Source organism: Phocoena phocoena, chromosome 19, assembly GCF_963924675.1.
Source record: "Phocoena phocoena chromosome 19, mPhoPho1.1, whole genome shotgun sequence".
NCBI classification, from domain to species: Eukaryota; Metazoa; Chordata; class Mammalia; order Artiodactyla; family Phocoenidae; genus Phocoena; species Phocoena phocoena.
Window position 1 is genome coordinate 43,056,803 of NC_089237.1, and position 15,425 is coordinate 43,072,227.

The following is a 15,425-nucleotide window of genomic DNA, read 5'->3' on the forward strand; positions in this document are numbered from 1 at the left end:
TGAGTTAAGAATAAGTCACACGGAAATGATAACTGGGATTGCTTCAAAATAATGAAAACGCACAGAGCAGGAAAGGGGTAGGACTATGGATGAAATAAAACTAAGTAGAAGCTGGGTAATGGGTACATGGGGGTTCACTTATAATCATCTCTCTATTTTTGTATATGTTAAAATTTTTCATAATAAAACTTAAAAACAAATACACATGCACACACATGTTCTTTGATAGGTTAACTGTACCAGTAATCAGATGAATACCCAAAATACAGAGTACCTGAAGTTCAGCATTTTGTAAGCCTTTTTTTTAAGTCTCACATAACACCCTCATATACAAAAATACTTAGAAAAGGGATGACAAATGATATGCCTGAATACTGACCACCACTGCACCAAGAGAAAAAACAACCATGATAGTGAAATATCTTCACAATTTATACTATAAATAATTGAATGGATAATATATTTCGGGGTCGGGGAGACAACCCTGAGGAATACTTAAGATCTGTCTTCCAACATTTTTTATGTAAAAAGACAAACATTCTGAAGAGTTATAGAGAACAGAATTAGGAACAATGAATAGAAGACTCCAGGAGGCCAAATTCCAAACTTTTCTACTCTTCCCACTCTTCCTTGAGGCTCATGACTCATGTGCTACTCACTAACAAACCTTGTCACAGTCACCTACAAATTTTCTAGGTATTTTCCTCATCATCAAAACAATTTGACTCCTGGCTCAGTTTTTCCTCTACCTCACATCCATTACCATCTAGGTGAGTGTTGCCTGATAAAGTACAGGACTCCCAATTAAATTTGAATTTCAGATAAACATAAGTAATATTTTTAGTGTAACTATATCCCATGCAATAATTGGGAAATACTTATACTAAACATTTACTGTTTATCTGAAATTCACATTTAACTGGGCATCCTATATTTCCATTTGCTAAATCTGGGAACCCTAATCTAGGTGACTTCAATGTCAAGGTGGACCACCTATCCAAAAACTGGTCCTCAACACTCCTTGATCCCTTCAATTCTAGTGACTATTACCGTAACAAAGACATTGTCTCCAAACTCAGCTGAGTCCTTAATACTGCCCAATATTGCTAAGGGCCCTTAAACTGCACTTTCTCTCTCATTTACCCCAACAGTTATTATAGACCAAACCCATTCTTTCCTTCTCTACCATCTCAGTCTCTAAATCCGCCACCTGAATTTAGATCCCTATCTTCTTCTACCACCTATGGTACTTCATTCCACATTTCCCTTTATTATATTTTTCAACCTCTCTCACCAAAGCATAAGCCATTAGATGAAATTACATTCACCCAAAATCTTCAAATGAGAGCTTAAACATTTTAGTATGGCATATAAGAACCTACAAGATTCACAACTTAGTTCAGGCTTCACTTTCTGTCAAGCTCTCCCTGGCTGCCCAGTCTAAATTAAGTGCTCCTCTCACACACTCCCATTGTATCCTATGCATCCATCATAACATTCACCATAATTTTCTTTTCATCCTTCTCTCTTACTAAGACTTTAGGTTCCTTGAGACCAAGAGCATGTCTTGTCTTTATTTCCGCAGCATTTACCACAGTGCTCAGCATCTACCACAAATAATAGGAACTTGAATTTTAGTGATCAAATAAGACAGAGGAGGCTCAATTTAAGGGACAGTTTCTAACAATTACAATTCTACTAATGGAATGTGTTACCTTGAGATGTAGTACCCCTGGCTGCCCAAAGGGCAAAATAAGATTGCATAGCATAGTACTATTTATAACAGATAGGAAAAAAAGGATTTATCCTATTGTCTGTAGAGGAACTGGTCAAATTTTGTGAGGTACAACCATACAACCATCCTTGAAAACTCTGAAGTCAATAGACCTGTCAAGAAGGCTTCTCTTGTGGGCAGGTCATGATCCCCTCTCACCTGGACAGCTGAAGGCACTGTAACAAGTTCTTGTACTTTAATAATTTTATTATAGTCACCTCATTCTGATCCTACTCTTATGTTAACCTTACACTGCTAAAAACTGAGATTTTTTTTTTTACATTAATACATTCCAGTTACATTTTATAAAGTAACATTTATTTGCTTTGTTACCGATTGTTTTTCTGATTATAAAAATACATATTCAGTGTAGAAAATTTTATTTTTAAAATATTAAGAAAAAATAACAATTACATATAATACCTTAAATTTTTAAATAATGTAAAAGAAAGTATAATCATCTGGGCAAATGCTCACGTTATATTATGTTAAAAGAGCAGATTATAAGACAGTGTATCTCATTCAATCCCAACAACCTAATAAAAGCAATAGTATCTAACATTTACTGCCAGAAACTATGCCACGTGCTCTACATGTATTTCCTAATATAAATCTCACATCAGTCTCTGTGAAGTAAGTACTATTATTGACCCCTTTTTACAAGTGAAGAAACTGAAGCCTGAAGCTAAAAAACCTGGCCAAGGACTAGTAAGCAATGGCAGAGCCCAAGCTCAAGAACTCAAACCCAAGGGGTCTAATTTCAGAATTTTAACTGTGGTTCTCCTCTGAGTTATGCTATTATAAATGACTTTTATTCATTTATTGTGATTTTGTTACATTTCATATTCCTACAATGAATACGAATTACCACTCTATTTTTTTTTTTTAATAAATGTCCAAGTAGAGGTTGAACAATTTTCTGTCCGGGCTATTGCAGAAGTGGATTTAAGTAAGCTCAGATTCCTTCTAACTAAGGGTCTGTCACTAATCAATTAGTGACTGCAATTATTTTCTTAGTCAAAACAACTGGCTCTAAAAAAAATGAAACAAACATCAACCCATTTTAAGAATTATAAAAGCTTTGGACTGTCAGATTGTATTTTTCCTGTTTAACATTCAGTAAATGAAATAGCTCAGAATTGAAGAGATTTACATAATATAGCAAAGGTAGTTTGTGTTAGCGCAGAAACCAGAACACAGGTCTTTACTGATCTTTGTTACCAACATTTAACCAAAACAATGCTTTCTATCTCTCCCATTCCCTACTGTAAATTCAGTTATCAGAGACCAAAACCTGAAACATAACAGGAAATACAAATGCTTCTTTTCTTTCCCCCTTAGTCCATTACCCAAAAGGAAGAAGACCTGCCTGGAGCATAAAGTTAAAACATCTTCCCAGCCCTGAGCTGGGACAGAAGTGAAAGGCACTGATAAAGACAGGAGATTTGGAAAGATACTCTAAAAGACAAGATGAATGATTTGAAAGTTGTTATTGGGGATGGGAGCGGGAAGGAGCTGAAAAAGTAGACAAAGGAAGGAAACAAGGAAGGAAAGTAGAGGGGCACAGACAAAAAGACCCAGAAATCCAACAGAACAAGGCATTCAAACACTACCAAAGTTTAAAAGGTTGTCTCAAATTTAATCAAATCCTAAATGGAATGTTCTTAGAGTATGAAAAGCAACTTTATAAAACTTGACTGTAAAATCTCAGATAAAAGAATGAAATAAAAACATAATCCCATATTTATAATTATACATTCCTGTTGGTACGCTCACAAATTCTACTCTCTCACCTTCAGAATTCAACTCTCCTCCCCTAAAAATCTGCAGTGAGTTATAAAATGTTATAAAACTAAATAAAAGGGAACAATGTTACAACTTCTAACAGCCAAGAGAAGCTTTGATAAGGTGAAAAGAAGAATGATAAACAATGAAATCAGTATATAATGCTTAAAACATGTCTATATATACCAAACATAAAATAGATAGGTAGTGGGAAGCAGCCGCATAGCTCGCGGAGATCTGCTCGGTGCTTTGTGACCACCTAGAGGGGTGGGATAGGGAAGGTGGGAGGGAGGAAGACGCGAGGGGGAAGGGATATGGGAACATATGTGTGTGTGTGACTGATTCACTTTGTTATGAAGCAGAAACTAGCACACCATGTAAAGCAATTATACTCCAATAAAGATGTAAAAAAAAAACTTATGTCTAACCCATAACCAATCGAAAAAGATTTCCAGATACTCTCTTATGAACATAAAAGGTAAAACGTAACATGTCATTTTTGAGTGAAGAAGCAATAATACTTTCCTCACTCTACATATTTGTGCTATCACAAAATTTAGGCCTTTTTATAAAGCTCTATTTATTGAAAGTTACTGCTCTAAGGATTAAGACACCCACACTCTAGTTTAAACTCAATTAATTACATGTCATATGATTGTGAACAAGTTGCTTTGCCTCTCTAGTTTTTTTTTCATGCATTATAGAAATAATAATAATCACCTATTGATATAAAGAAAAGATAGAAAAAATACTGCACAGGATAATAATCATGGCAATACACTTTTATGATTATTTACAGCTTCCTTTCACATAAAAGAGTCACACCTAAGACACTAAACAAGCCCATGACGTAAGTAAGGCAGATATTAGCCCCATTTTACAGATGAAAACAGAAAACTGAAGTTCAGAGAGGCTGACTTACCCAAGGTCACTCTGAAAACTGCACAGTCAAAAGCTCTTTCTCGGGCTTCCCTGGTGGCGCAGTGGTTGAGAGTTCGCCTGCCGATGCAGGGGACGTGGGTTCGTGCCCCGGTCCGGGAGGATCCCACATGCCGCGGAGCGGCTGGGCCCGTGAGCCATGGCCGCTGGGCCTGTGCGTCCAGAGCCTGTGCTCCTCAGCGGGAGAGGCCACAACAGTGAGAGGCCGGCGTACCGCAAAAAAAAAAAAAAAAAAAAAAAAAAAAAAGCTCTTTCTCTTACTACATAGTATACTATGTGCCATCACAAATTTGAGGCAGTAAGAGTGGTTTTCTCATGCCCAAATGACTAAGAGGACTATCCAAGGAAAGCTGCCAACAATTAAACAGAAAAGGGTCGCTGGAGATTCTTATAGCCATAATTACCCACAAGGCCATTATCTGGATATAAAATTATGATTTAAAATAAGTTACATAAAAGTCCTTTAAAGTAAATTTCTAAAAGTCCTGCTATTTACTAACTTAACTTCATGCCTCTTGCACTAGACACAACACCCTGCTTTGGGGGATGTGAAACGGAGGGGGTGAGGATTTCACCAGAAAAAGTTAAGTAAGTTCTCTGAAATCCAACAGGATAAGACACTCCAAACTATAAAATATGAATAGGGGCAGGCAACAGCTTGTAGACCGTAGTGGCAACCCTAAGCCAAATCAGAAGAGTGCCAGGCTGTGGTTTAAAGAAAATATGCAATCTGTAAGTCTGCACCTCAAGTTATTGCTACAGCAAAGTGATTATTAGTACCATTTATAGCAAAAATACGTAAAGTTTAGAGGATAATTCCAATTTTTCATCGTAACAGGATGGGATTCCATATGAGCTTGGGACTTTCTTGTCTTAACAGTAGCCCTTCTGATGACATAATCAATGGCTCAAAAGCCACTCAGAGAACCAAAGAAGGTAACTACACATCTCAGGCATATAACATTTGAAGTGGTCAAATATGCCATCGACAGCAGGCACCTGGAGAGAGTTTATTGGAGGCAGTATCAATTCCAGTTATTTATATTCTACAACATTAAAATTTTCTTCAGCACAACCTCTGAGTGTGCTCTGTTTTCCTGAAGGCGCTACCACACAGTATGAAACAGAAATTTACAAATTGCTGAAACCTTGAACTTAATTCACAGTCACCACAATGTAAAAACACCTTAACTTTTCTATTCTTCAAGGTCAAAACAGACTTTGTCTCATCCTTCCCTCTCCACACCCAAGAAAATGGGGTATTCTAAAAGATGTCAGACGGAATAAGCCAATGCTTTTCATAAATCCAAGTCAATCCTCAGCAAAGGGCTTAAGATGCCCATATTCTACTTCAGTATTGATTCTAAGCCTTTTAACAGTTTAAGCTGACCACAAATCTCCCCTTCTACTTCTTCTATAGAACATTCTCCTTAAACTTCCTTTAAAAAATGAGCCTTCCTATAACTCCCATCCCTTGTCTTATATACATACAGACACACACAAAACCCCCAATGAAGAGTAGACTGAGGTCTAGTGAACACATGTGCAAAACACATTTTTAATACACTGCTCACCCTGAAAAGTATGTTGTTATAATGCAACAACAGAGAGTCTATATGGACACCATAACAACAAATATGAAAATAAAACAAAAATGCCCCACAGGGCTTCCCTGGTGGCGCAGTGGTTGAGAGTCCGCCTGCCGATGCAGGGGACGCGGGTTCGTGCCCCGGTCCGGGAAGATCCCACATGCCGCGGAGCGGCTAGGCCCGTGAGCCATGGCCGCTGAGCCTGCGCGTCCGGAGCCTGTGCTCCGCAACGAGAGAGGCCACAGCAGTGAGAGGCCCGCGTACCGCAAAAAAAAAAAAAAAAAGAAAAAAAAAATGCCCCACAGCAGTCTGAGTAATTTAGAGAACAAAGATGCAAAACTAAGGCATGCTTACTATTATAGTATATCTCTAACCTTTTCTTTAAGGACAAAATTCTCCATGCTAATTACATTCAAAAAAAAAAAAAGGGGGGACTTCCCTGGTGGCGCAGTGGTTGGGAGTCCGCCTGCCGATGCAGGGGACACGGGTTTGTGCCCCGGTCCGGGAAGATCCCACATGCCGCGGAGCGGCTGGACCCGTGAGCCATGGCCGCTGAGCCTGCGCGTCCAGAGCCTGTGCTCCACAACGGGAGAGGCCGCAACAGTGAGAGGCCCGTGTACCACAAAAAAAAAAAAAAAAAAGATTTAAGATTCTAATTTCCTATTGGTCAAAAATGTCAAAAACTGTAGAAATATTTAAACTCTAATACAACAATATTGCTGGCCCAAGTCACACACACCTTATGACATTTTTCTATTACACTTCCCAAACTTGAAGGGCTGTATATTATGTATGCCACAAATTAGATGATAAACAAGAAAACAGATCGATTATAGTCATCCTAAGGACCCTCTCAGTACCCTAAGTATTCGTCAGTGAAGGCTAAAGTAAGGTATATATTGGCCAAGGTACATACAGGGGCATATCCAGAGACTAGTCAATCTCCTTTATTTAGTGAAAACATAATAATCAGTCAGCAGTGAAGAAAATGTATCAGTTTTACATCTGAATAATTTTAGTCTTTTCAAAGTGTTTCACATTCATTATCCTATCAGACCACTGCAAAAAATTTCCTTATGTAGAGACTTGCCACTAAAAGTAAATGACAAATTCAAGATCACAAAGGTAGTTAATCGGATCTGAAACTTGATTTAAAAATGTTAGCTAAAAAAAAAAAAAAAAAAAAAAAAAGTTAGCTCTGTTGGAGGAAATATAAATATATACAAGTTCCTCCTTAAAGCTCTCTTTTCTTAAAAACCTATTCCTAGTTAAAATATCACTTAACTTAATAAGATGGAGGCTACCATAAACACTAAATTAAAATTCAGTTATTTACATTTAAAACAAAGCCAAAATTACCACTCTTTTTAGCCAGTCTACCTTTGAACCAGGAATCATATGAAAAACATTCCATCAATGACTCACTGTGTGCTTCTAACTGTGCTGGGCCCTGGGGTGACTATTAGGGGAATTCTAACCATGGCTTCTTGCTTTTAAGAAAGTTTATACTCTATCTGATAAAAAGATAAAAGAAAACAATGCTAAACTATGTTCAACCTACCCTCCCAAAGGGAGACATGTTAAAGGGGGGTTCTGTAGAACCCCAGGTGACAAGCACACCAAGAAGTGAGGCTGCAGTGAGTTTAGTCTAAAAAGACTTCGTGGGAAAAATGAAGCTTGAGCTGCCCATTTAAGTGTGGACAGGAATTAAAAAAAACATAAAGGCGGAATTAAAGCATTTAGGCAGGGGCTGGTGTAAACAAAGGCTGAGAATGAGAAGCAGGAATAAGCCTGACATACACAGAAGAGACTAAGCCAGCTTGCCTCGAACACAGGTGCACACTGAGGCATAATGAGAAAACGTTAGGTAAATTAAGTGGGGTCAGCTCCCGATAGACTGTTGTGGCACAGGTAGATGCTGTTAAAGTATTAAAATCATCGAATATTTAAACTAGAAAGAAATCGTACAGATTTTCTAGTCAATTCCAACAGATGAGGAAATCTAGGATCCACAGAGATCTAATGGCTAGCATAAAGACTGAGGCTGTAAATAGCAGAACAAAACTCAGACCCTCATTTAGGAACCGCAGTTCAACAATGGGCAGCATGGTATGATAGAGAAAGCACAAGGATTGATGAGAACATCAACATATAAGGATCTGCAAGCGTACATACAAGACAGTATTGTGTCTTGGGAATTCGAGAAGACTGATTTCCAGGGGTAACGGAACACCACAGAGGCATTACAGTTGATCAGAAAACCACTGTTTTGCCAGAAGAAATCACTTTCTGGAAAGAAGCAATCCAGAAGGAAAGCAGAGGCAAAAGCTAGTTTTCAGAGAGTTCTGAAGGACATAGGTGGATAAACAGTAGAGGCAGCAGGTATCTGGCAACAAAGGAAGAAGATGACTGATCTGTACACAGAAAGCTACAGGACCAAGTAAATGTTTAAAAGAAAAAAAATCTAAGTTTGAAGGTGAAAAGGAAGGCGCTCACATAAAGAAAGACTGAATTAGATGCTAGATAAGGTGGGGGGAGTGAGGGAACACAGAGAACTGAGGACCAGTTGGAAATTGTTTTTAAAAGATGAGTTCCAGAATAAAGAATAAGCATTTTTTTCTCACTCACCATAACACAGCCCTTGTCAAAAGAATATTCATTTTCAACTACTTATAAGGCCTTACAAACGCAGAACAAGCTTTAAGAACAAAGCTAAGGAGACTTTTTTTTAAATCCAAAATGACTTCAAAGTTTTACAAATGTATCTGGCCAATTAACATGTAGCTTGTAACTTCAAAGACACTTGCCAATCATTTTATAACGTGAATTTTCTACCACATATTCGAAGGACATTCCGATTAGCGTTCAATTTACAACAACAAATATGCTACTATTAAAAATAAAAAATCAGGGTTTACTCTCTAATATGTTCTTTAAAATGTTATTTTTTGGCTTTTTATATACCATTTTTACTTGACCAGATATGGAAAATGTAAGTGCTTAAGTGAACTTAAGCAAATCATTTGGTGATATCTTCTCTCAATTTCTTAAAACAAAAACCTTCAGATGACCAGTTTTCCTATACTCCTTTCCAGGAACAAAGTCCTCCAGAGACTGGTGGGGCATATGGAGCTAGGTGAGGCATGTAAGAAGGTTCTCCCTCTCATTGTAAGTAACCTGGATAATGAGCCACAAATTAAAGCTGCACACCTAAAATTTGCCAATTTCAATTTAGAAACTTACCACTCAGCACCATAAAGGCAGGTTAAGAAGAAGCAGAAGATATAACTTATCCATTCAGCTTTCTAGCTGTCCACCTTCACAACTCCCATCCCTAATCAAGGAAGTACTTACTTTTTGTTTGTTTGTTTGTGCATGCGGGATCTTCCCTGACCAGGGATCAAACCCGCATGACCTGCAGTGGAAGTACGGGAGTCTTAACCACTGGACTGCCAGGGAAGTCCAGTACTTACTTTTCAAATTGTTAAGAATTGTTCAACTTAGGCCATAAATATTAGGTTTAGTTGCAATACCAGCAGGTTACAGGAATTTTATTTTACCCACTTGGAAACAAGGACTTGAGCTCAAAATGTCAAGATGGAACACTACCACTTGCTTAAACTGGGTCTACTGCACCAAGTTGCTGAGCAATACCCATCAGAGTACAGCACATAATCAACAGTGGCTAGTAATGCATTTCTACTTTAATCACCACAAATATTAGAAGTCCAACCAAAACATCAATTCAATCATAAATAGAGCTGCCATCTTTAGACATGCACATGATCTCTGCCTCAACACATGCCTTAGCTATAATAAAAGGACGCAGCCCACCTCCCCCCGGACCCAGTGAAACAAATTACAGTCAATATATCTAAAATTTTAAACTTTTAGACATAGTTGAAATGCTTAAGACTCTCATACAAATATCTCTCACTACATGCAGGTTGTTTTCCCCCCTAAATAAAAAGGTAAATTCTTCTCTCCTAACTATACTTTTGGATTATTAAAACAAATCCTATGGGATACTTATCAGAAAAAATATTCCTGATTGTCCAGCATTCAATGCTTTTCATACTGAGGCTCTTATTATTAGGTCTGCTATGTGACCTTGGAAAGTCATTTAACCACTCTGAGCCTTAGTTTTCTTGCTTTCCAATCTCAAGGTAAACTCTAATTTGAATTAAACGTTTATTACTTCTATAATAAGTTAATGTATATAAATGCCTTATGTTAAACACCGAAACTCTTATACTTTTACATCTCAAAGTCAGTGGGCTTTAACCTTGTAAGAGAAAAATGTGAGGAATCATTTGTCCTACGGATCTTTCTCTTAATTACAACCTAAGGAATATATTTTTTTAATGCTTCTGTTTAAAATTCTTACATCCTTACTTTTTAACAGATGGTGGTGAGTTTGATTCCACAATATTCATAACAAAGCAAACAACAAAGCCTAAGGTCTTTTAACTCTGGGGACAAAAAGAAGGAAAAATTTACTTGCATTACTGGGCATATAATCAAAATCATTCCTCTTTTAAAATATAGAAAACTATGTTTGTCATATGTGGCAGATAAGCCTAAAGATCAACAGGTAAGAAGGGAAGAAATAAAGTTTAAAAACTGGAAAATATTTTTAACTAAAAAAAACCTGGAAACTACAGTCGTGGTGTGAATCTATCAAATTCCCGCACCCAGTTTAAACTGTCCACACAGATCAGCTTTGGGGTTCTTTTGTGGGTCTTTTAAATCCTTTTTTTTTAATTACACAGAGAAAGTCTTTTCTTTCAAGTTTTAAATCTAAGGCTCTATCAATAATACAATCCAATATATGCAGTAACATTTCACTTCCTCAAACAGATTAGTAGCACAGTCGTTTACATACTTTTTGGTCTGGAAGCATAAGGATGTGTGAAAGAACTTGAAGTCTCTGACAGCTTCATAATTCTATTTTATCTAAGTAGTTTCTTCTCAAATTTCTTCTCAAATTTCTTCTCAATTCCTCTGCCTATTCCCAAATATCTTTCAGATAGGTCGGAAACACTATGAGTCCCATAAGAAAATGTTTATGGATCAGATAAAAGTGGAGCCCTCCCCCCATTCAGCTCCCATAATCAGCTTTATTATATCCAGTAAACAAAATAGATTGACTCAATCTCAAACAGTTCCCTCATCACAGGAAGCCCATGGTAGAACTGCAGCTGCAAAAAGCATCCCTTTAAACGATCCCCAACTACCTACAGCAACACAAAGTTAAACTAAATCCTACTGACAAAAGGCTCCGGGTGCATTCATTCAGATCAGCCCCAGGATTTAGAGTCCAAAGTTCAGGGAATAAAAAGGCACCTCTCCAAGCTATGAAACTTTTTTTCCATCTCAAATATTCTCAATGAAAGTTCTCTTGTCAGCTAAGAGGTGAGAGTTTAAAAAAACAACAAAACACTAGCAGAATTAACGGCTTCAGGACCACTTCCCAGCTGTCTTTGCTCTCTGTTGTCAGTGGCTCAGATGCAGTTTCCCACTTTCCTTTCACTCTTCTCCCCTTAATCCCCAAGATTCCCACTATAGAAAGCAACATTCACATTCTCAGATCTCTGGCAGAAAATAAAGGGGGAAACTGCAACTACCAAGGAAGGGGAAAAAAAAAAAAGAAAAATATTTCAGAAGCAGGAGGGAACCAGAACCATGGTTTCCACTGCAAACGGCAATGTAAAAGCCAGTCTTGTCTTATCAGGGTATGGGGGGACGCCCGTGTGGGGCATCAAAAAGACGTGCAGAGTGTGTGCACTCGGAGCTCTCGGGCGGGTTGAGACGACGGAGCAGAAAGTAACAAAACCTGTGCTTTCCCTGCTTTCTTCCACTCTTCCCCCTCCAAGAGAGGAAGCTGAAGAAACTGGGGGAGGGGCGGGATGTTATCGTTCTCCCATTGGGGGTACAGAAGACGGGCCTTGGGGGTTCCTTCAGTTACTCACCCCCAGTTAGGAGATCCACTGAGGGAAGAGGAAACCCCTAAATGTTACCCACCTCCGTTCACAAAAAAATAGTAAGGGGGGGGGATGATTAAATCCACATGGAGAGCCCCTGGAAGCGTCCCCAGGTCACTCATCCCTATTAGCAAGCGGAAGGACTAGGATAAAGGGGATGGAGGGTCGGAGGGGTGGTCAGGGAAAAGGCCCCACCCCCGACTTAGGAGGGAAGAGGAGCTCGAGCCACCAGCTGTCCCTTCCTTGCCGCACCTCCCCCCTAGGCCACCCCCAATTATCCCCCCAGTCTTTCCTCTAGAGCCCGAGGCGGCCGCGGGGGAGGGGGCCGCTCCTTCCTCCCCTCACCCACTCCGTCCCCACCCCCGCTCCGCTCCCACCTCCCGCCGGCCAAGGGCCCGTTACCTGCTCGTCGAAGCGGCTGACCACGGCCTGGACCCATTCCACCGGCCTGTGCGCGGCCATGTCCTCCCCGCGGCCGGGGGGCGGCGGAGGGACCGGGCGGCCGGCGCCCAGGGCCGGGAAGAGGGCGGGGAGCGGGGGCTGAGGTGAGGGGAGAGGCGAAGAGAGGGTCTGAGGAGTGCAGGCGCCGAACGTTCCCACGGGGGTGGGGATGGGTGGCCGGCGCCCGGCCGGGAGGGGGAAAGGGGAAGGGGGCGTTGGCGAGGAGGCTGGGGGGAGGGGGACGGGGGAGGGGGACTCGGGGAGGGGAGGGGGCCTCTTGGTCGCTCTCCCCACTAGCGCCGTCTCCCCACAGCCATCACAGTCCGAGACGCCGCCATGACACCCCACCGGAAGTGGGATCCTTTCCACGGCCCGGGGAGAGGGAGAGCGAGCGAGCTCGAGATTGAGAGCGCGGCTGGGAAAGGGGAGGGGGAAGCGAGAGGAAAGGGGGCCTGCAGCGCATGCGCCCGCTCCGGCCGGTTTCATTAATGAAAAAGCGAGTCCTCCTGGAGGTGACGTCACCTAACTCCTCCGGGCCCCGAGGCGCGCGTCCCTCTACGCCGCCGGGCTCACCTCGACTCGGGCTCTGGTTGTAGCCGGAGAGAGTCCGAGCTGACCCGGGAGCATCCGCTCCCATCCCACCAACACCTCAGACTCCCCGTCCCCCGCCAGCCTCCGAGTTTGGATTGCTCCCCGGGTTGGAAGTTAGGGCGCCCTGAGGCTAGCATTTCTCCCTGCACACAGATCTCTGCCGCTGATTTCTGGGGAGCTATGCTCTGCCTTAAGCTCTCTCAAAAAATAAAGCACACAACCTCAGGTTTCCAGGTTCTTCGTAGCTACTATATAGCCTGCTGAGTAACAGGAAAAAGTAAGGCCAAGGGAGATTCGGTGATTTTTTTCTTTTTAAACGTTCTCTTAAATCCCAATGCTAGACCCAATGGCAAAGTACTCAGACTCCGGAATCCCAGTCGACTTCCTCTGCTGAACTGATAGGCACCCGAGTTAATAAAACTTTTGCTTAGTTGATAATAGAAAGATTCAAGTTTCACCATCCTCAAAAAGCCTTGAAGGGCTTGGCATACATTATTAATTCAACACATTCATCCTCTCATTTAACTCTTTCAACGAGGCTTTCCAATAGGCATCATTACCCTCATGTAATGAGGCTGGGTCACAAGAGGTTCTGTGACTTGGCTGAAGTCATAGAGTTGGTTGGTAGGTGTCAGAGTCAGGATGCAAACCCAGGTGGGTTGACCCCAAAGACAATAGAGACAGATTGTGGCTCTTCTGAAACAAAGGCGTTCCCTGTGCCCCCAATACCAGAGTTGAAATGATTTCGTGTGGAATTGGGTATTGATGGTTTTCCAGGTTTACATCCAAAACAATGGATGATCTATCTATATCTAACGTGAACTTTGGAATGTGTTCTTTTTAATTTCATCTTCCTCAATACACTTTACTTAGGCTAATGTTAAAGTGAGTTTACACATTCTGAGCACATACTAATTAAGAGCCAGTGAGGCCACATAGCAGGTTACTAACTGGGTGACAAGGTAGAGCAAAACCAGAATTTTAATTTTACCACAGAAAACCCACAAAGCCAATAGCACTTATACAGAGAGATATATCTGTGAGAGAAGTTTCCAGTCTCTGCCGGCTGGTGATTGTCCAAAATACATATTAAGTTAATTAATATTTCATTCCAATAGAACAAGAGGACAGAGTCTGGATGGTTCTTTTGTCCATTCTTTAAGGATGCAACATGAATACTGACTAATTTCTTTTAGATGATGTCAGAAATGATGCTGACAGTATTGAAGAAAAGGATGAATATTAAACCAATGTCCATCTATGCCTTCCTCAATTAGGACCCCCCAAAAGGCTCTCATTCATATGCCCACGAAGGATCCCAGGGCCTCTACTTCGGGGCCGAACTTCCAGACCCACAATCTATCTTTCCTTTTCTCATACTTCCTCTGCAAGTCCCTAATTACTTCCCTATTGGCATGGCTTTTTGCCTGTCCATTCCTCTCGTTTTTGCTAGACTGGATGTAACTGCCCAAACTCTTGGCTCCCTTGCCTCCAGTGACATTTCATTGCCAAGGTCCCTCTGTGCTTCCCTTTCCTCTCCTCCTCTGGTTCCCCTAATTCCCCATTCCTCTCTAACTCTATGGTAGGACACCCAAACTTCAGGCCTTTGCCCTCTGCTCATCTTGCTTGACGCAGGCTCCAGCCAGCACGTCATTAATTTATCCTAATTAGCACTTGTTGTCCTGGGGCCTCCCCTGAGTGCCAAGCCACTCATTACAATTGGAGGTCTAGACGTCACTCCAAACCTCCTCTCCAATCAAATTCATTCAATTCCACTAAACCAATATTAAGTGCCCAAACACCTATTATATATATCATGCACAGTATAGCAGGAATTCTAAACAAAAATGCCAAAGGAGTTCAGAAATTCACACATAGAGCCGGGCTCCTAAGCCGGGTGAACTATGGAGCACATCCCCTCACCTAAAGGAGCAGCTGTCACTCAACTCCAGTCAATTCCTGCCCTGAAGGAACTTTGACACAGTGTTGCTAGATCTTCCATCACTCAAGACAAGCAGGAGCTCTGAACTTACATATAAAACTCTTCCAATTTTTACACAGTGGCAGCCAATTCACAGTTTTTTAAACACTGTGCAGCCAAACAAAATACGTCTGCTATCTGAACTTAGCCCATGGAGCACCAGTTTGACTAGCTCTGGTCTAGTAGGAAGACGTGGCCTTCAGAGTAAAACAGAATTTTGTGTCCTAACATCCCCCATTCTGCACCGTCCCGCACAAGAGGGTTTGGGGGAACTACTAGTGTTTGATATAGTTTGAAATGCATCTCTTTCCTTCATCTTCTGTTTCTTGGTCAGGCAACCA

At 41.0% G+C, this 15,425-nt stretch overlaps 1 protein-coding gene across 2 annotated transcripts in view; it reads right to left on the bottom strand.

The window, feature by feature from the left end:
* Nucleotides 1-12,911, bottom strand: part of NF1 (neurofibromin 1) — a 250,014-nt gene extending 237,103 nt beyond the window's left edge. For both annotated transcript variants that reach the window (XM_065897305.1, XM_065897304.1), the window contains exon 1: nucleotides 12,474-12,911. In XM_065897305.1, the coding sequence (XP_065753377.1) occupies nucleotides 12,474-12,533 (60 nt within the window). In that variant the 5' untranslated portion in view covers nucleotides 12,534-12,911. The remainder of the gene's footprint in view (nucleotides 1-12,473) is intronic.
* Between the last annotated feature and the right edge of the window lie 2,514 nt (nucleotides 12,912-15,425).